This window comes from Podarcis melisellensis, assembly GCF_964234715.1.
Source record: "Podarcis melisellensis genome assembly, chromosome: 9".
Classification (NCBI taxonomy): domain Eukaryota; kingdom Metazoa; phylum Chordata; class Lepidosauria; order Squamata; family Lacertidae; genus Podarcis; species Podarcis melisellensis.
The window spans coordinates 9,318,564-9,340,261 of record NC_138541.1 but is presented as its reverse complement, the minus strand read 5'-3'; the positions used below and the strand labels follow the sequence as shown (position 1 = coordinate 9,340,261).

The window sequence follows — 21,698 nt, the reverse complement described above, 5'->3', positions numbered from 1 at the left end:
GACTTTAAAGGACCTCGGCTGATCAGAGTACTAAAGGTCCCTGGGCAAGCACCATAGAGCAAATTGGTGCTGAGCCTGGAAGCTCTCTCCTGTGTTTTTGGACGAGGAGCTGTGTGGGTCTGCTGTGAACACAGAGCTTAGAGGAGTGGGGGAAGAAGACGCACGTCCTCTTGAACTTTACCCCCAGCTTGAAAGTTGTTTTTTTTTTTTTAAGAAGTAAGTTGTAAGAAAAGAGAGACTTGAGAAATAGGCACCTAGCAAATAATAATAATAATAAAAAGAGCCGACAGCCCGCACTCAGAGCTGAGATGTCAGATGGAGCAGGCGACGAGGAGAAGCAACCAAATGGATGTGGAGAGAAGGGAAGGGAGAGGAATCGCACCTCCCTGATCATCCTGCAGTCCGTTAACCGCAGTATTTTCACCTCTGCAGTCTCCCCCGCCGCCGAACGCATCCGCTTCATTTTGGGCGAAGACGATGACAGCCCTGCGCCACCCCAGCTCTTCACGGAACTGGACGAGCTCCTGGCTGTGGATGGGCAGGAGATGGAATGGAAGGAGACCGCAAGGTGAGTTGGCATCGCTTTGTCTTTTCTGGGGGAAGCGGATGGCCCCTTGAGGAAGAAGTTGTGGCAAGCCATGTGTTAATTTTGGGGAGCACCTTCTTCTGGAAATTTGGGGGGTTCCACAAGTATCATTAGGACTGTAGCTCAGTGGTGGGACCTGAACTGGATAGGTCTGTTGGCAGAGCATGAGGCTCTTAATCTCAGGGTTATGGGTTGAGCCCCACGTTGGGACTCTGTCCCTTCCAACTCTCTGATTCTATGATCCACGATTTGCAGCATCTCCAGGTATGACTGGGAGAGAGACTCCTGCTTGAATCCTGAATCCTGGAGGACCTCTGCTAGCCAGTGTAGGCAATGTGTGGACCAATGGTCCGACTCAGTAGAAGTCAGCTTTCTCTGTCCCGTTCCTCCTAATTATTCTCTGGTGGCTCTGGAAAGCTTTTCCAATAAAAAGGAACCAGAGGGATTTTCCAAGCATTTGCTGGTGAATAGAGCTACTATGTTATCCTTAATTATGGGGAAGGGTCGTAGCTCAGTGGCCGAGTGTTTGCCCTGCAAACAAAAGGTCGCAGGTTCGATCCCTGGCATCTCCAGGTGGGGTTGGAATGGACCTCTGCACAAAATCCTGAATTGTCACACCCAGTCAGTGTATGTAAGACTAAGCTAGACAGACCCAATGGTCTAAAGCAGCTTCCTAATGTTCCTATCCTTTATTCAGAAGATTAGCACACAAACAACACATAGACAGTGATCTTTGCACGGCACTTGTCAGAAAGGTGATTGAGTTATAACATCATTAATTCATATTAAAACCATCTGTGCTTAAAAATGAATTTCAAATATAGTTCCTCTATTTATCTATCATCTATCTATATCTAGTGTAGGGGTTATTATATAGGATCTCAGCCAGGAACTCTCACCGCAACCATTAACTTGCAAGATTGTTTTCAGGCAAGGTGCTATTTCTCAGCCTCAGTTTCCCCTGTGCAGTATGGGGACAGTAGCACCGTCCTACCTCAGAGGGTTGTTTTTAGGGTTGAGGTAGCTGAAGTGATACAAAATGAAGTGTTGTTGTTGTTATATCCCTTGGCTTGAATAATTTCTCACTGAGATCATTTTAAAGTAACAGAATAAAGCTCCCAAAATGCGGTCATTCAAACATTTAGATATTTTGGGATTAGAATGAATTTAACACCTTGAGGTTGGGTTTTAATTTGCATGCACACCATGCTTAGTTTCTTAGTAGACTCATAAAAAACATTTTGGTCACTTACGGGCAATGCAGCATGCAGATAAATTGTGCCGGAGTGATGACACAATTCAACAATAATTAATCAAGTCACTATCGTGTAATCAACCTAGCCGTAATTCCAGTGGGGCTTGCTTGAGCGAGACTCTGCTGTGACATTACAATAACTGACCCCTTTCCCCAAATCTGGACTTCTGTTTTTCTCTTCGAGTGCTGAGTCATTGTTTTCCAGGGCCCTCCACCTCTCCCCCCACACTTTTAAATATTAGCTCTTCGGTTTTCTCTTGTTATCAGAGCTCTGCTAATCTTTTCCCCCACCGTCTGCCTTAAGAGCTTCTTACTGTGTTTGGATATATTAATCCCTACCTGTGAATATCACCTTGTTCTCCCTAACTCTGGGATTCCTACTTCTCAAGGGAAGCTCCATGCATGAGGATTACTGAGTGGGACACTGGTCTTACACACCAATCCTAACCCGAAATCTAACCCTCTTACAACAAACGCATGCCATGGGGCTGTCGCAAAACGTGTGTGCCTTTTTCTATACCAGTATACACTTTTCTAGGAAAACTGATTCAGACAGGTTTCCCAGATGAGTGTACACTGGATGATTAATGTATGTGGCCATACTTTCCATGCAGGGAAATGTTGATGTTGCGTGATGTGACCATAAAACGAGGAGCTCATACTTTTGCTTCTGTAAGGTTTAGAGCAGGCATAGGCAAACTCGGCCCTCCAGATGTTTTGGGACTACAACTCCCATCATCCCTGACCACTGGTCCTGTTAGCTAGGGATGATGGGAGTTGTAGTCCCAAAACATGTGGAGGACCAAGTTTGCCTATGCCTGGTTTAGAGGCTCTGAAGAAGAAGAAGAAGAAGAAGAAGAAGAAGAAGAAGAAGAAGAAGAAGAAGCGGAGTTTGGATTTGATATCCCACTTTATCCCTACCTGAAGGAGTCTCAAAGCGGCTCACAATCTCCTTTCCCTTCCTCCCCCACAACAAGCACTCTGTGAGGTGAGTGGGGCTGAGAGACTTCAAAGAAGTGCGACTAGCCCAAGGTCACCCAGCAGCTGCATGTGAACCCAGTTCCGCAGATTACGGGACTACCGCTCTTAACCACTGCACCACACTGGCTTCCTCTGGGTTGCTTTGCATTAGATAATCTGCTCCCCGCCCCCCAAAAATAATACTTCCAGTTGTCCTACACATCTCTAGCTTTCCCAAAATTTTTATGCACGTTGCATAAAAATGGCCTTTTAAATGTGTTTGTTGTAGGGGAGTTATGGGTTGGTTTTTGTTTTTATTGTGTATTTTGTATTCTCATTTTGTGTTTTTCTGTTATGAACTGCCCTGGGATCTTCGGATGAAGGGCACTATGCAAATTTAAATAACAACAGCAATGAGGTTAATAAAAAATGAAAGAGAAAACTTATAAATTCCTCACAGCTGATTCAGAGGTGAAAGAGGAGAGACCCTTAGATCAATTAAATCACTGTGTTTATTATCGAAAACTTCATATAGATGCTGTTTTTTGGTAAATAATCTTTTAAAATAAAATTTAAAGAGAAAATACCAGTATTGAAACACCTTTTTAAATATATATATATAAAAGGGCAGCTTTGAAAAAGACAACAAAATGTTGTTAAATACAGAAAAAGCAAAGGGTACTCATAAAGGGCATTTTGTATACAGTTCCTTTAAAGAAGAACGAAGCATCATACACTGGATTCACATATTGGTATACAGAAAAGTGGGGAGGAGAGAGGAGACAGGGAGATGTAAGATTCATACAGGTGACTTTTCAGATATTGAACTTACAGCTGAATCAATGAAGCCACCACTGATTCCTTATTCCACACTCAAAAGCACACCAATAAAAAAAATGGTCCTGTCTTGTTTATCTACCTATTTTAAAATTGAGTGAATGCCTCTCTTCTCCCAAGTTCCCACACACAATTGTGATTGGTCTTGTGATGCAAATTTTCGTTATGAATTGTTCAGAAGAAATAAAGTGAATTCAGGTTGCCCAAGACCATCCCTCAGGGTATCTAAAGCTAAACAGATCTGGATTTTGTACCCTCCCCAAAATGGATACTTTTAAGAGAAAATGTTTTAGGGAGAACACTTCCTTTTATTATTATTAACGCCCTAATCTAGCCATCTAACAACAAACATACCGGTAATCATACCCATTTTTACGCAAAACAAACAGAATTAGGAATTCACAATATACTACAACTTTTAAAACAATACTGAAACTAACTATATGGTGTGAGCTGAACTGTTATGGATTTGAAACAAGCTACATGAGATATAATTTGGAAACTAGAAAATTTGCAAGACTGAAGATTTTGTGAACAAGAGTTAGGTTGGCCAAAGACTAACCATGGCACGCCTGATAGTTTCCACTTAGAGAGGGCTCCTGCTCTAGAATGATTTCCAAATGTTTCTGTATAGCTGCTGAAGTTTTGGTAGCCAGAGGAGTAAAACGCTTTTGGCTTATGATAAAAGAAACATCTGGTATTCTTACTACAATCCACTGCCACAAAATGTGCTGATGGTCACCAACTTGGATGGCTTTAGAATAGGATTAGACAAATTTATGGAAGATGGAAGCTCCGAGTGGCTGCTATCTTACACCTCCAGCAATGCAATCATAAAGGCGATTGCCATTATGTCCTTCTTTCAGGAATCTGGTTGGCAACTTTGAGAATGGGATGCTGAACTAGGTGACCTTTGACTTGCTCTAGCAGGGCTCTAGCTGTTGCTACGTTATGCAGAGAAATTGTATATTACCTCCGTAAAGGGGTGAGCACTATATTTCTGTGTGACAGAAGTACAGTGGTACCTCTGGTTACGAACTTAATTCTTTCCGGAGGTCCGTTCTTAACCTGAAAGTGTTCTTAACCTGAGGTACCACTTTAGCTAATGGGGCCTCCCACTGCTGCTGCACCGCCGTCATGCGATTTCTGTTCTCATCCTGAAGCAAAGTTCTTAACCCGAGGTACAGTGGTACCTCGGGATACAGACACTTCAGGTTACATAAGCTTCAGGTTACTGACTCCGCTAACCCAGAAATAGTACCTCGGGTTAAGAACTTTGCTTCAGGATGAGAACAGAAATTGTGTGGCGGTGGCGCGGCGGCAGCAGGAGGCCCCATTAGCTAAAGTGGTACCTCAGGTTAAGAACAGTTTCAGGTTAAGAACGGACCTCCAGAACGAATTAAGTTCTTAACCCGAGGTACCACTGTACTATTTCTGGGTTAGTGGAATCTGTGACCTGAAGTGTCTGTAACCTGAAGCGTCTGTAACCCGAGGTACCACTGTACAGAAAAGGTGCTGGATGTGAACTTGTGTCTGTGACACACCTGCGATTTTTACAGAAACGTTTGGATCAGAGATTTATGTTTTTAAACACAACTGCCATGGTCTGCCCCTGTTTCTCAGACCAAGGTTAGGCTTGAGTTTTAAGGCTTTAAATTAATTCTACAGGCATCTTCCAAGTCAAACACATTTTTCTCCACCATCTGTGGCACAAGGCAGGTTTTGAGCTCTGTATTGTCTGCCTTGAAGCCCATAAAATTCCCCCAGGGAGCTGGTTTTTGCACTGTAAACCAAACTTTGGTTTGGTGAGGCTGTGTGAACAAGCAGGTTCTCAGAGAGTTTCCTCTGCAGTCTTTTTTGCTACACTGCACCATGGTTTGACTTAACACACTGGTCTTGTGGTTTATGCCTCTCCAGAATAACTGTGAGTTTGTTCTGCTAAGGCTTGTTCTTGTGTACAGCTCATGGTCATTAAAGTATGGTCTTAACCACGACTTCTGGTTTGGACAACATGCTAAATTAAATGAAAAAGAAGATTGCCAACAAAAATGAACATTTCCTTATTTTTCTGCTGTGAAAAATGATTGGGAAAATTTGTCCGGACAAACCATGGTGGGGTGGGGAGGGAGGAAAGCAAAGTCTTGTCTTTATCTTCTTTTAGTTGTAGATTAGGACAAAGGGCAAATGCCGTCTGGTGTAGAAACATTTTTCCACACCTAAGGGCTGTTTCATAAGCACAGACAAGGGTTGTAAACTCCTGACCTGGAGGGTAGCTTCTTTAGCTTTTAATAGCTGCGTGTGGGAGAGAGGCCCAGCAGGTGCATAATTAAATCTCCACCACCGTAATGATGGCAGGTTGAGCAGCTGCAGGATTTCGCATTAAATCAACACTGTTTTGAAGGGAGATCATGCAGGAACTGGAAAGAGCGGGTTGCATGGGGCTCCCTTGAGACATTGTGTCAAACCACAATTAAATAAACTTTACTTTGTCTTGAAGATCTGAATAGACAAACCACGATTTGCAGTTGGCTGGCAAACCATAATAAAAAAAATCTGTTTATTATTTATCAGGCCTTATTTTATTTCCCTTCCATGATATTCAAATCACCAAAAAAATACAAAACAATAATTTAGATTACAAAACAAAAAGCCCATACAGTGGTACCTCAGCTTACATACGCTTCAGGTTACATACGCTTCAGGTTACAGACTCTGCTAACCCAGAAATAGTACCTCGGGTTAAGGACTTTGCTTTAGGATTAGAACAGAAATCGTGCTCCGGTGGCGCGGCAGCAGCAGGAGGCCCCATTAGCTAAAGTGGTGCTTCAGGTTAAGAACAGTTTCAGGTTAAGAACAGACCTCCGGAACGAATTAAGTACTTAACCTGAGGTACCACTGTAAATGACTTAGCTAACATGAATTCATACTTTTTAAAAAAATGTTTCTTTAAATTATTGATCTAAATTATGGGAAAACTATACTGTGCATTCGAAAATATTGTGTTACTTTTACAATAATCAACAAAAATAACAAAATTTTCCCCCTTTGAAGCCATAGTTGCTGGTTTATGCTCACGGTGGTTTTGTGTGTTGTCTGAATTCATGTCTCGGTTACTGCCATTGCTCTACTTCTGGGGGCTAGGGGGCGGCAGCGGCGGTGTGGCTGGAAATGTAAACAGACTTTGAAAAGCTGGTATCACTGGATCATTTCATTATTTCATCAATTCTTATTGTTTTGAATTTTATTGTGTTATCATCTTCCTTAGTGGGTCATGCAAACTGCTATTCTATTTTATAAGGGTGGGGGGCATTGAGGATGGAGTGGGTGGTGGCTCAAAAATGTTTGGGGACCACTGATTTAAACGAGAAACATCTCTGGTATAGAGGTGGAATTGAACCGAGTGGTTTCTTTTTTTGAATGAATAAAGACCACTGTTCATTCGAGACCGAAGAAGCAGTCACGAAAAGCACAGCTGGAATCAGAAAAGATGCTCCCTGGAATCCATTTGGGCCCCACAGTTGCAGAGATATTTGTGGCTCATGCGTAGCAAATAATAAACAGCGGGAGGCATAGAGACATGTTTATAGTGGATACTCTGCCTTTCTGAAACTGCCTTTCCCTATATCATAGAATCATAGAAACATTGAATTGGAAGAGACCCTGAGGTTCATCTAGTCCAGCTCCCTGCAATGCTTATGTTCTGTGTACAAATCCAACCGTATTTCCACAGGGGTTGGTTTATAACCAATATGCAAAACCAACTTTAATCCAGTGGGAGAATGTACACCAAAGATGAGAGATAGTATTGTGTTGATGGATGATTCTTCTGTTTCTTTGCCTTGGAGCTGACTGCTGCTCCTAACGCATACCCAGTTGTTTGTTTGTTTGTTTGTTTTAATTAAACAAATGCTAATTTATATCATTTTAAATTGATGTTATGCATATTTTATTTGGTATTTTAAAGGCCGTCAGGCCAAAAATCGGTATATAAATAAGCCATAACATGTAAAAAGAGGAGGGAAAGAACTTTGCAATACTTTTGAGACTAATGGATTTGTTGTGGCACGAATTTCTTAATGAAATATCTGATGATGTAGATGCTTGTTCTTGAAAGCTCATACAGCAGCGCTTCTTTGTAAGTTCATCCTTACAAAGTCTCTCTCAACTCTCTCTCTCTCTCACAGGTGGATAAAGTTTGAGGAGAAAGTAGAACAGGGTGGAGAGAGGTGGAGCAAACCACACGTTGCCACGTTGTCCCTTCACAGCTTGTTTGAGTTGAGGACGTGTATAGAGAAAGGGTCGATCATGTTGGATCTGGAGGCCTCATCGCTCCCTCAGGTAGTAGGTAGGTGCTTTCGAACGCAGTGCTTTGGACTGTTCTACATCGCAAGAACCAACCTGGTCCGTTGAATGGGATGTTGGATCTGGGCATGTGTTTATTTTACGCTGCTTTTCAGCAAAACAGCAACAGCAACCAAGCTTCCTGGGGTGGGTTGCAGATCAATGAAAACAATATGGCCTCTACCGTCAGACTTACAATCTAAAAAGACATAACACAAAAGGAAAATGGATTTTGAGGAAGGAGGAAACAAGCAAACTTGGGTACCAGTTCTTTTAGGTGCACGTTAATTGCCTACCGGGATGGAAACAGTTCAAGGAGAGGATGACCCGAAATGTTGCTGGGGTCTCAGCTGTCTTGATAGTGTGCCTGTTCATCTCGTTCAGTATCTTGGATAGTCTACAAGATAGGAGTGGGGGATCTGTAGTCCCCTAGATGTTGTGGGACTCCTAACTCCCACTTTGTATACCTCTTGCTATTTTCTTTGTTGTTGTTGTTTAAGGATTAAAACACATCAGTGTACACCAACCTTTCTCAACCTGTGGGTCCCCAGATGTTGTTGGACTACAACTCCCATCATCCCTGAGCTCTGGCCTTGCTAGCTGGGGGTGATGGGAGTTGTAGTTAAACAACATCTGGGGACCCACATGTTGAGAAAGGTTGGTGTAGAGGGTTGGGCAATATATCAATCCATTGTCCAAAACTGGTTTGAAGTCCATATCATGATACCTGTTTCATAATTTTTGACCTGGCAATATATCGCACATCATGATGTGTATGTGTGTATGTGAGTGATGCAACCCCCCCCCCCCCCCTGAAGCCAGCCAGTGCTTCTACAAAGCGCCACCCTTATTTCAGACATTGTGATATATCAGTATATTGCAATGTTTCGCTGGTGGTATATCGTGATGTTGAAAACCAGATACTGCCCAGCCCTATGCGTATGTGAACTTACACCTACCAGCCTACTCTGAAACCATTTTTATTTTTGTTTACATCGATTTACTCCTTTTCTTCTCTCCCTGCCTCCCCCTCTCCCCAAATCCTCGTGTTTGCAGAGATGGTTGTTGACAACCAGATCGAGACAGGCCTGTTGAAGCAAGAAATGAAGGACAAGGTCACTTACACCCTGCTCAGGAAGCATCGCCACCAGACCAAAAAATCCAACCTGCGCTCCTTGGCCGACATCGGGAAGACTGTCTCCAGTGCAAGTAGGATGTTTACCAACCCAGATAATGGTAATGCAGAAGCCAGTGGGCTTTGGCCTTCCAGTAGAGACCCACCGAAACCCTGCTCCCAACTAACTCCATCACCATCTCATGGCAACGCATCTAACCCCACAAGTAGAGTAGCAGACCATACTGACGGATGTATCAGTTATGGGCTCTGAAGGCTTCTTAATGCTGTGGCGCATTGCTCTAACCATATATCCGTGGGCTAACTGAGAAGAGACATGGGCTCGCTTCATTTTTGTTAGTCTGCTTTAGTCAGTCACTTCAGTAAAGCACCTGGTGTGGCACACGCACGAAACGCACAACACAACCAACGATGTGTCCTCCGGAATAGAATCGGGCTGCATCCACACAGCAGCTCATCCCGTTTCCCTGACATTTAATTTATCTCATTATATTGGAACATTCATGTGGTGTAAAATCAACTTCCAGAAATGGAACACAAGCTTGGCACTCATTTCCATGTTATTGGCTTCCAGGGGGAAAAAAAATCTTTTTGCAAACAATGTAGAATTGAGTGCTAACCTTGCACTATGTCCCACTATATTCCCGGGAGTGGCTTTTATGTCATGTGAAAGCTGAAATAGAAGGTGGAAATTAGCAGTTAGGGAAACGTCAGGAAAATGGGAATGAACTGCCACATGAATGCAGCCTATGACACATTGAGCTATCTAGAATGTGTTAGGCTGTAATGGCGGGTGAAAATTGTCCTGAAGTCATTTTGAGTGTTGGTGTGCAAAATAGCAGATGGGCTGTGTAATAGTCCTCTGTGAGCAGGGGTGGCTCACCCATAGTCCTCTGGATATTGTAGGACTCCAGCGCCCATCATCCCCACCAGCATGGTCCATGATCAGGGATGATGGGGGTTGTAGTCCAGCAATATCCAGAAGACAGGTCCCACCCCAACCCCCCCAGCTCCAGAGGCTTTTGTTAGAATTCTGGGAAACAAGTGCATTAACTAGAAAGAGAGGGATCATCTCTAGTCCTCAAGGATAAAAGTTCAACAGTTCAATAGTGTTGAGTTGAGAAACTTCAGAAACGCAAAAAAGGTGAACAGAGCAATCATCAACTATATTACTACAGGGGTACCTCGGTTCTTGAACACGATGTGTTCCAGAAGCCCATTCGGCTTCTAAAACATTCAAAAACCAATGCGCGGCTTCCCATTGGTTGCAAGCGCTTCTTGCACTCAGTGGAAGTCGCGTCGCATGTTCGGGTTCTGAAAAACATTCGAAAACGGAAGCATTTACTTCTGGGTTTTCAGCGTTCGAGAACCGAGACGTATGACAATGGAGGTGTATGGGAACCTAGTTAACACTGTTTTCTGAAATCTCATGATTGAGTGATGTTGTCTATTGTGGGGATCAGCATTGTTTAAGGCCGTGCATCCCTGCTGGGATGAGAGGGGACTTTTCTTGCTTCTCAACATGCGAGGGAAAAATAATCTGATAGAAGAAAAGAGGGAGAGAACCACTAAGGCCAAGAATCATGGATTCTCATATGATCTCAACAAAACTTGCAACATGTGGATATTCATCCCCCCCTCCACACTTTATTATTCCAAGAAGCGCTCCTTCTTGGAATGCAGGTGGTAAGTTGCATCTTTTTAATAAAAAGTACTTGGCTCAAGGCTGTGATAAGCAAAATGTTTTATCTGTTGGGGAAATTCCTCTTGGTAAGTATACAAAGCAGCCTTCTTCAGCCTGGTTCCTCCATCCAGATGATTTGGACAATATTTCCTACCAGCACAGATGTACCAGCTGAGCCAGATGATGGGAATTGTACTCCAAAACATCTGGAAGGCACCAGGTTGAGGAAGGCCGATTTAGAGAGAGCGGAGACAGCATTTCTGGCTTCAGTGTGATGCACTCTGCAGAAGCCAGAGCCAGTTGTTGTGAACCTTCTTAAATTCTAACACTGCGAGTGGCGCAAGAGCTCTCCATGCAAAGAACAGAAAATAATGAATTGCATGTAAAAAAAATAATGAGCATGCTGCTCTTATATTCTACTTTTCTACAAGGAAATTACAATGCATGGGATTATTGAGTATTTTACTATTGAACTCCCCATCTGCAGACTTTAGTGGGGTAGACCTAACATGGCAGCATAATATGATTGCTGCGAATGTGCAGATTGGCTGTTGGACTTCAGTTGACCTGGTTTGTTGAACCACAGCATGATCCGAGACTTTTTAAGATGCAGACTTTGGAAGGCAAGGTGGCTTTTAAGTCCGTGCCCTACCTTTCATTTTCTAGTGGATATTAAGTGCCTTAAGGCACAATCCTGTGACACTTTCCTGGAGAGTAGGCACCCATTGAGCCCAGTAGGGCTTATTTATGAGCTGCTGAAGAGAGAGGTTTCTCTCTAGCAAAGAAATGCAGCAAGCTCATTCAGGAGGGAGAGAGCTCTGGCCCTTCCACTCATTTTTGCGGACTCATTTAGAAGTCTGTTCTTGCAGAGTCGATGCAAGGATCACAAGATTATGCATGTGAAAGGTTTGGAACACTCTGAAGTGCTTTGCAGCAATGTGTTATCAAGAGCATGTGTACAGGTGTGGAGCAGACACCTGCTTTGCCTGTAAAGGGAAGGCACACAGGAAAAACCCCTGCACTTAAACCTGTGGCCTTCCACAGTAGACTGAGCAACAAGGAATTACATACCCCAACAGATGACACAAGGGTGAAGCAAAAGGTTGGGCTCAAACCTACAATCATATGCATGTTACCAAGTATCCAATAAGAATAATTTAAAGTAGCAAATCAGAGAAAAACAAATAATCGTGTAATTGGTAAAATGGATAGCCAACCTTCCATGAGTACATCACCTCTCAATCTTGTTCAACAACCTAGTACAAAACTTTTGGATTCTTTATACAGTATACTGTTTATTAAATTCCTGGCCCATCTTGAGTGCTTGGTTTTATTCATTCATTTTTATTCATGTGTACATCTCCACAGGGTGGCGCTGTGGGTAAAAGCCTCAGCGCCTAGGGCTTGCCGATCGAAAGGTCGGCGGTTCGAATCCCCGCAGCGGGGTGTGCTTCCGTCTTTCGGTCCCAGCGCCTGCCAACCTAGCAGTTCGAAAGCACCCTCGGGTGCAAGTAGATAAATAGGGACCGCTTTCTAGCGGGAAGGTAAACGGCGTTTCCGTGTGCAGCTCTGGCTCGCCAGAGCAGCGATGTCACGCTGGCCACGTGACCCGGAAGTGTCTTCGGACAGCGCTGGCCCCTGGCCTCTTGAGTGAGATGGGCGCACAACCCCAGAGTCTGGCAAGACTGGCCCGTACGGGCAGGGGTACCTTTACCTTTACCTTTACATCTCCATTAATGTGCATGGTCAATAAACATAGATCAATAAAATGAATAAATGAAACACTCATGTAAAAGGCAACATTTGATCAAAATTTTCCATTGAAAGCCAGCCCTCCAAAGGGAACAACTTGCAATCCTCACTCCCCAGTGTAGATAACCCTGATTTGCATGATGACTTGCTCATGTTTTAGGAAAAAAGAAAACATTCCATGTGGTTCATTCCATATATGTTGATTTAGAATATTCTATAAATTTGTTGGCATGCAGTGATTTGTAGTAAATCTTTTGCTAAAGCTATGCTGTTTAAATCTGTATCCAATAATTGATTCTGACTACAAATCTTATGTCCAAGCAAGTGGGGCTTTCATTGAATTATGTGGCTAGCACTGTGTACTTTTTGTCTCTAGAGGTGGTTTCACCTATCTCGTGTTTGGCTACTCTGTCCAATGATAAGTGCTTCTGCTAATTTTTTTCTTATTAATTAAAATTAGTAGCATCTTTAGCAAGGGTTGTGTTCATAGAGTCCTACATTCAACTGTTTCAGAAGCCAAATTGCTGCAATGCTATCCGGAGCAGCCCTAATAGGGAAGGATGGGAAATTAAATAACTTATGGTTTATCTGAAGCGAAACAAAGCATGAGCCTGGGCCCAGATAACACGTTAAGCCTAGCTCCAGGTACTATGGCGGCAGCAAAACTGGGAGAGGAATGCAGTGTTCATAGTTTCCTCTCTTAGTGCAGTTACGCTAAGCTATAGTTTGGCTTAGCGTGACGTGCGAATTATGTCATTGGTAGATTCATGCATTCTCTAAGTTGTTCCCACTTCACTGATGGGAAGCTGAGGTCTGGGAGAAAGTTGCTTGCCGCAGCAAGTCCATAGCAGAAGCTGGGTTCCGCATTCCTCACACCCCAAACCCCATCTCTTTGTCCTTTAGACCCCATAGACACTAGAATATTTTATTTGTTAAGAAAGTATTTCAATGCAAATGTTTGAGAACTGGGTCCATCTCCAAATGCGCTCTTTGCCAATCCTTGTGTTTGGTTCCAGGCTGCTTTGCATATACTGCATATTTCTGCATGCTCCATATTTCCTGCAGATCTTTTCCTTGGTGCTTTTGTTTGCTATAGTGCAAACAATAAACTTGGTGCTGTAAACAGGTGAACAAGATGGGATGGGAGCGAGGGAATTGACATAGCAGGTGATTTGGTAAGGGAGAAGATTTAAAGAACTGCTTTAATGAGCATTTAGATTTTGGTTTAAGGATATTTTTACTCAAGTGGGACTTTCATTGGGCTGGTTCTCCCCATGGTTTAGCGTTACATGCACAAGCTAGAATAAACCTAGGGTTGCCATATGTCTGGAATTTCCAGGACATATCCGGAATGCTGCTGTCTCTTACTGTGTCTGGGTGGAAATCGGTAAAATGTCTGGGAAAACCCAGACGTTTGGCAGCTCGTGTTGGCTCAAAAATGGCATTTTTCTCTGCAATTTTGAACAACAAACTTTTCACTATTTGAAATATGGCAACAAGCTTCTCCTGTGTGGAATGGCCAGTAGGAGAAGCTTCTGATGTTTAGTTTTATTTTAAAAGAATGTTGGCTGCTTGTTCTGTATGAACCAGAGACTGAGGTTTAAAACAGACTCTAGTCCTTTTCTAAACAAACGGACTACAATACCTGTGTTTTGCTGATTTCAACAACCCTTCAGTTTCTTATTTTGTATGTAACAACAACCCAGGATTAGTGGAAAGTGAAACCAAATTCTGGCTGCACAGGAGGAGGAGAGGGGAGTGCAGAAGCTCAAGATTTTGCTCAGGCTGGTTCTAGCTTGTCCACACAGTGCAGCTAAACCATGGTTTAGTGTTACATGTGAACCGTCTCATTGAATTACGTGGGCATGCTCAGTAGCACTGGTAGAACAGCTGCTAGCAAGGAGAGGCTGAGATAATTCAGAAAAGGCTTGCTGAGAGTCTGGTGGGCCTTGAACCAAGAATCTGAGGGTCTGGGAACAGAACTAGTAAGTTACTGTGGACTCAGGCATCATAGTCCTTTGGGACATGACTGGCCCTATGGGTCTTCTGTATTGGCCATGGCAGTGTTTCTCAAACCTGGATCTCCAGCTGTTGTTGGATGACAACTCCCATCATCCCTGACTGGCAGGATCAATGGCAAGCGATGATGGGAGCTATAGTTCAACAACACCTGGAGACTCAAGTTTGAGAAACACTGGGCTATGGTATGGCAGGTGAACAGAGCAGGGCTTTGGGTTGGTGTAGTTCATTCAGAAGCCAACAGCTTGAGCTATTGACTTTCCTCCCAAATATTGATTCAAAGAGAAATGCCTTAAATGTTGAGCTAGTAACCATGCTAGAAATTATTTTTTTATCTCAGTGCTACCCTTTAGGATAAAACAATAGTTTGGAAACATAGGATTTATCATTTATTCATCACAATTACTTATTCAAACTGAAAGTTGTTAAAAATGCATTGAGGCAGCAGTTGACAATAAGGCGTGTTGTTGGACAGAACAATGGGGTTTTATTCCTTTAAGTGTCATTCAGGTTATTCTAAGTAGCTGAATAATGCATCAGCAGAGTTTAGAAATAATGAGAGTAGAAAGAGGAACAGAAGGGGAAGGGTGTGCGAAAGAAGAGACATTTCTCCAGGTGATGCAAATCATTGGCACATTATTTGAAGTGTTACAAAATGGAATACATTCTCTCCCCCCCCCCATTGTTGTGCATGTTGGCTGTGAGTAACAGCCAAAGAAGCCGCTTTCTTTCTAAATTCTTCAGATGTTTTCTGGGTACCGTTGTCAGGTTGCGGGTTACAAACCAGTGACAGCAAAAGTTTTGACCATCTGTTACGACCTTTGGTTGCAGAATTTGCCGTGGTTATTTACAAAGTGTTAAGCCACAGAAGCATCTGACAACGTATTCATTGGACGTAGGTGTTCAGAAGGAATCCCATTCTCAGAATACTAGAGTTGGAGAGACCCCAAGGATCATATAGTCCAAGAATCTCAGCTAAAGCATCCATGACAGGTGGCTGGTCATCCAACCTCTGCTTAAAAACCTCCAGGGATGGAGAGTCTACAACCCCCTAAGGGAGTCCATTCCACTGTCAAACATCTCTTACTGTCAGAAAGTTCTTCTTGATGTTTAGTTGGAATCTCCTTTCTTGTAACTTGAATCCACTGGTGGCAAAATAGGACATTGCAGCCCATGTAATACATTCATTATTGGGCAAACTAGGAATATTTACACTCGGACATTCAATTCCAATGTCATAGAAAAACACTATGTCTCCCACAAACTACTATTTCAGCTTCAAGTGAGTGATCTCGCTTAATGTCCTTACATCTCTACATAGATCAACAAACAGACGCTGCCATAAGTGAGCATTTACCTGCAGTGCTCAGGTATCAACTCACATCATCCCCAGCCAGCATGCGTCTGTTTGATTGCTAGGATAAAATACAGTACTGTCACTCAGAGGTAATATTTTTCAGCCTAGGGCTCATTCCCAGAGGTTAGCTTCCAGATCATTAGTGAAGGGGGGGGGGACCAGTTGTATGAATGAGCCACCCAGTCGGAGGCCAAATCCTCACGATTTTGAACTAGTTTCCTGGATTGAATCTGAGTAAGTTGTGGCGATTATGTGTTTGCACCTTGCCATTTCCTCTTTCTCCTTTTATTTTGAATATTTAATATCTGTATATACAGACGTCCTTCACGTTTGAGCGTTGCAAAAGGGCAAATATTACAAAACACTGAAAATGCACTCAGTGCCACGTTTTCTACAAGTACACGGCAAAACCTGGTGTTGGAACGGTCTCTAATTGACCTGCACATGTGCGTAGCTCTCTGTGGTGTGTTAACATGAGTGTCTGAATGCTTTTCTGTCTTAACTCTCTTGCTTCTGCAGTTGCTTTGGCCTTTCTCTTTCTCCTCTGCCTTAACTCTGCTGTCTTCCTCCTCCTCCTCTTCCTCCTCGCTGCTGCTCTCAAATGCGTGCTCTTCCTCCTGCTTGCGACTCTAAAGCCCGCAGCCCGCTTGAGAGTTCTGTGCCCTGCCTAGCAACCCGCACGTTGGATGATGAAATCCGGGTGCAGCGCAGCCCCAGCGTGGGATGGCTAAGTAAGTGGATGACGGGAAAGGAGTTGCACCTTCCAGGGAAACGGTGTGCATGAAGGGGGTGTGGTTGTGTGTCGGGGGATCAGTCTGGAGATGACGACGACATGCAAAAATGGTGGGCTTCCAAGGAATTAAAGTTCCAAAATACATCTTTGCATGGGGAAAACTGACCCTATCCTTGAACCAGAAACTCTATGAGCTAAGATGCTTCTGCTACTGCAGACTGCAAGGATAGGGGAATGCAACAACATGCCCTGTGACTGGCAGGCGGACTAAGTACCCCAAAACCATCCTTCTGGTTCAGTTTGGTCAACAGAGCCATACCACATGGTTGCTACAAGCCAGTCTTAAGTTCACTGCTCTCCAAACTCGCTGACCTCAAGGACCCAGAACTAGACGTTCAGGTAGAACTGCCCTTGGCTGTAGCCTGGCCCCAAACCATCTGTTTGACGTCGTATCTAGGTCGGTTCAGTGTAGGACAGCTGCAAAGTCGGGGTGTAGGACCTGATTTCCATGATGCTAGTGAATTGAACTCACCAGGCCTCCTTGCGTACATGACCTGATAACTACCTTGCAGTGGTGGTGAAGGTTTGTCACATATGGAAAGTTACAATTCAACTTCCCTCACTAATGCAGTGATTAAGGATGTTGCCTAGTGACTTGTTAATTCTATCAAGTCGTGCCTGAATAGAGGTTTGGACCATATTTCAACCCAACATGGAAGCACTACATGCACAAGCTCTGTAATTGATTTTACCCTCTTATTTATTTTGCATGTTCTTTATGTGACTCAGAGGCAAAAACAAGCTGAAGATGAAGGGAACCTCCATGGGATTATTATGAGCCCCCAGCTAACCAAATCAGGATGTTTTTGTTTTATCCTCATGTTGATCCTAAATCTGTAGCTCAGTCAACATGCTGCTTCTTGCATCATCTTCAGTTAGTAGAGTGAGCAAATCTTTCACCCCTTCTTTCTGTCAGCTTTTGGTTTAGATGTACATAAAAGTTCAAAGTTTTCTGACCAAGGCCTCTGAAAACATAACCTTTTGCATGTTAGTGAAGTCTCCTATTGAGTTAAGTGGGGAGAATGAAGAATTTCTCCAAATGAAATTGTTGAGGATAAAAGAGACTGCCATATATACATGTATTCTGCCATTGCTTGGTGTTGGTACTTGCTTTAGCAGATAGCGGCCGTCTTATATTGAGCTTTCAACCACCCTTCATGTAATTGGCAAACTGCCTTGCTCGGGTATTGCTGTGGCCCGAGTCTCTGTGTGTCCCTTAGCAAATGGTGTTTTAACAGACCTTGGTCTTCTTCTTGCAGGCAGCCCAGCCATGACGCACAGAAACCTGACTTCCTCTAGTTTGAACGACATCTCTGACAAACCTGACAAAGAACAGGTAAGCCTGATCATCATTTCCTTGCAAAGATGTACCAGGAAAGAATGTGATGCTCAGGAGGAGATGAGCACTTTAGGATGAAGGGAAAACATGAGCAGTTGCAATTTTTAAAGCACTGGCTGTTTTAAGAGGCTATTGTCTTATTGCCAGTGTTGAGTTGAAGGCTCCTGACTTGGTGGTTTATCACTTTGCCCAAGAGATCCTGCAGAATTCTTCCAGCTTTTCAATAGGCCAAAGCAAGCCTGCCTGCCCTTTTTCTGTTGGAGAATAAAGCTCTTAATTTCTAGAGTTTTTCCTCTAGCTTTCACATAAGGAGGTCAAATGCAAGTGGTGTCGCAGGTCTAAATTCATTCCCCACTGCCGCCCTTCCCTCATACTCTTGTTTGCATTCAAACTTCTTAATTATCAATCGCTTTAGAAAAATTCATCCTTAACTAAGACAAGGAACAAGAACAAAGCTTAGGTGAAGATAAACAAGGTTTACCAAATGATGGAAAAGTTCGATTGGCCTGTTTTGTTTATGTGTGCGTAATCAGTTGTAGGTTTTTGTTGTATGTTACACCAGCATTTTGTTGTATGTTACACCAGCATTTGACAACTTGGAGCCCTCCACCCCAGAGCTCTGAGGACTCCTATCCCAAGTTCAACACCAATACCTCTCATCCATCCCAACACACACACACACACACACAGACACACACACACACACACAGACACACACTTAGCAAGATCCTAGTGAGCTGAAGTACTACAAAATGGTTTTGTTAATCTCATAATTTGACAAAGAAATCATTTTGATGGGGTGGGTGGGTGAGGGTGTCGATTTGATCGTGCTGATCCTTCAAATTCTGTCTCACACCAGACAGATTCAGGTGATATGTGTGTGCTTTTATATATATATATATATATATATATATATAGATAGAGAGAGAGAGAGAGAGAGAGAAGTCAATCTAAGTGCAGCAAGGGAATAATACATTATTTAGTGGCATCTTGAGGTAGATGAAAAGACCTTTGTCTTTCCCATGACAGCTGACTGGCTTGCATTCATTAGTTTGCTGTGCTTCCTACAAGTTTGACAATCCTCAAGGCTTTGTTTTGAAATGCCATTCCGTTCAGAAAATAAATACCGAAAAATTGGAGAGCTGTATCACTCTCTTGTTTTGTTTTGCTTTTTTATTCCACCGGAGGCCAGGGGGTGGGGTAGTATGTGCTGATATACTGACGTTTCCTTATTGTTTTTATTTTCCTTATTATTATCCTTATGCCCATGACAACCTTATTTGCATCAGGATGGAAACCCATCCTTCCTCAAACAGAGAAAGCGATAAAACTGAGCAAAGATGCTCATCTGACCTACCCTAATAGGTCATGTTTCATTGTAGGAAGCTATGGCTATTTATGACAGTCAGCCAAAGAGAACGGACACTGAGGTCACCATTCACTTCACGTTAAATCATTTAAATCCCATCGACTGCAGAGAGAGGGGATTAGGTCCATGCAGCACTCGTCTATATAGTGGCAGTTAAATATACTTTGTGCTTACTTCCCAGCTCATCTAGAAACCCTGTTTTGCTCAATCCATCACTGCTCTTTCAAATGCACAGAAGATTTTAAGTTGTGCAATGGAGCTCCCCGCTTCTCTTCTTTGCAGCCCCCTGCCCTGCCACACCCTCAAATTTTTCTCCGTAGGTTTGTGGGACCATCCAGAAAAGACTCAGGGTGCATGATGGGAGAGGACAGGATGGGGAAAGACCTGTTACATGAGCAGAACTATACTTGTATGACATTAGGTATCGCCCCATAAATTTGGTCATCTAGTAAGTGGTCTTGCTTGGTGCCTTCGCACGTGTACACAGAGAATAAAAATAAATAATTTCAAATTGCCTACTTTGTCTCTAAGCAGATGATTCCATGTTCCAAAAGCTTTGTGTATTCCGTGTCAGCTGAACTTAGGTTCTACAAAAGTTCTGTTTCACCGCAGGCCGACATGATTTCTGGCAGCCAGTTAGCATGCATCTTTATTCAGGAACTGTATCAGTTAAACAATGGGATAACTGATTTATGTTACTGGTTTTAGACAAGCGCTTGTCTCACTGATTTTTAACTCCCCGTTACTGAATCAATCTACCCTGACCATGTTTTCTGTTTATGGGTTCAGCCACTTTGCTCATGTCCAGAAAATAGCGTTTCCATTTCTTTTAGTGACCCTGGAATTTCTAGTGTGAACAACCTGCAAGTGTGTGGTATCAGAATAGTGGACTCAGTTATGCAATGTCATAAATGAGAATGTTACAGTCAGCAGTATGGTAAGACAGTAACCAGGACTCAAGTTAATCTGTGTTCCAGTAGGGTCTTATTTATTTATTTTAAAAGCACCCAGAGCCGTTCGGAAGTTGCTGGAGATGCATTTTTGTTGCCTTGGGTAACAGACTGGGTGTCTGTTGGTGCTACAACAGTGGTGGATACAAGCCAGTGAGGGCAATAGCCACGGAATACAGTTTGTGTGTGTGTGTGTGTTGGTTTGTGTGTATACATGCATGTGGGTCCACATGCTGGATGGAGAAGACTCATGTGATAGGACCCCTGCTTTTAAAAAAATGTCCCTCATCTGGTTTGGTTTGAAAACAGAAGCAGACTCTAGTATCTTCCAACATAAAAGACCCCAAATTTATTTCTTAATTCCCTCCTGTTTGGGGATTATGTGAAGGCTCCGCAGGAAACCGGGTTCCAAGTGCTTTCACCCTCCCTTAATGGTGTCGCTGTTCCCAGAACCCTGCAGGAATCTTTCAGTTCTCTGTGCTTTGTTTAAATGTCCTTGGCAAGCCCTTATGGACGATGAATCTCAAGGACCTTTCTCCCATCTCTCCTCCTCCCCACACCAGCTAGCATTTTAAATGCATGCAAGTTAAATAAACTTTGGGTAAAGCAGCACTGGGGGCTGTGTTTCCTGCTCAGCTCCACCCAGTTCCATATAGAAACCGCAGGAGAATATGCACGGATGTTTACAAATGCGCTCAGAGCACGTTGAAGAGAAGTGGGTTCCCCTGCCTTTGGGGAAAAGTGCATGCTTAAGATGCATAATGTGTTCAGATGAGTGTAGCCAGCTGGACCATTGATTTGATGATTTACACAAAAAACCCTTGTCCCCAGTGTTTGCAGCACTTCCCTGACTCCTGTGTTTCCATATCAACAGTAAAGTCTCTCTCTCTCCTCTCTCCATTCCTCTGCTGCTGGCCAAAACTAATTCTAAAGTTTAAAAGAAGTTGGCCTGGATGGAGGGGGGGTGTAGCCCATGCTTGGTTCTTCTAGAGATGTTTCCAGGACTTCCTGCTTCTCGGAGCTCAGTTCATTGATGGATTGTGTAAGGGCCAGTTGCAGCCTCTCTTTTCTTTCTTCTGTCTGTGCTGGCGATTGTTTAACCTTTCCCGTTGCTGGGGCTATCCTAATTACCGTATCTGATTGCCGCGGTGACCTGGATTCACCCTAGACCAGCCTTGCCCCACCTCGGCGGAGGGCGCCAAGTAGAGGAAGGGAGACCCAGAGAGGACTCTGGTGCAGGAGGGAGAGCGCACCTTTTTGCTTTGACACCTGTTTGAAGGGAAGCCAGTCAAGCAAAATTTCAGAAGATGTGCTGTCAGGA

At 43.4% G+C, this 21,698-nt stretch overlaps 1 protein-coding gene across 9 annotated transcripts in view; it reads left to right on the top strand.

Annotated features, from left to right (window-relative positions):
• SLC4A4 (solute carrier family 4 member 4) overlaps positions 1 to 21,698 on the top strand; it is a 187,948-nt gene that overhangs the window by 106,442 nt on the left and 59,808 nt on the right. For 4 of the 9 annotated variants that reach the window (XM_081924839.1, XM_081924835.1, XM_081924837.1 and 1 more), the window contains 5 exons: positions 433 to 568; positions 7,823 to 7,983; positions 9,036 to 9,188; positions 16,562 to 16,657; positions 17,979 to 18,055. In XM_081924839.1, the coding sequence (XP_081780965.1) occupies positions 433 to 568; positions 7,823 to 7,983; positions 9,036 to 9,188; positions 16,562 to 16,657; positions 17,979 to 18,055 (623 nt within the window). Of the gene's footprint in view, positions 1 to 432; positions 569 to 7,822; positions 7,984 to 9,035; positions 9,216 to 16,561; positions 16,658 to 17,978; positions 18,056 to 21,698 lie in introns of all 9 variants that reach the window. The other 5 variants (XM_081924842.1, XM_081924840.1, XM_081924838.1 and 2 more) reach the window with 2 other exon arrangements.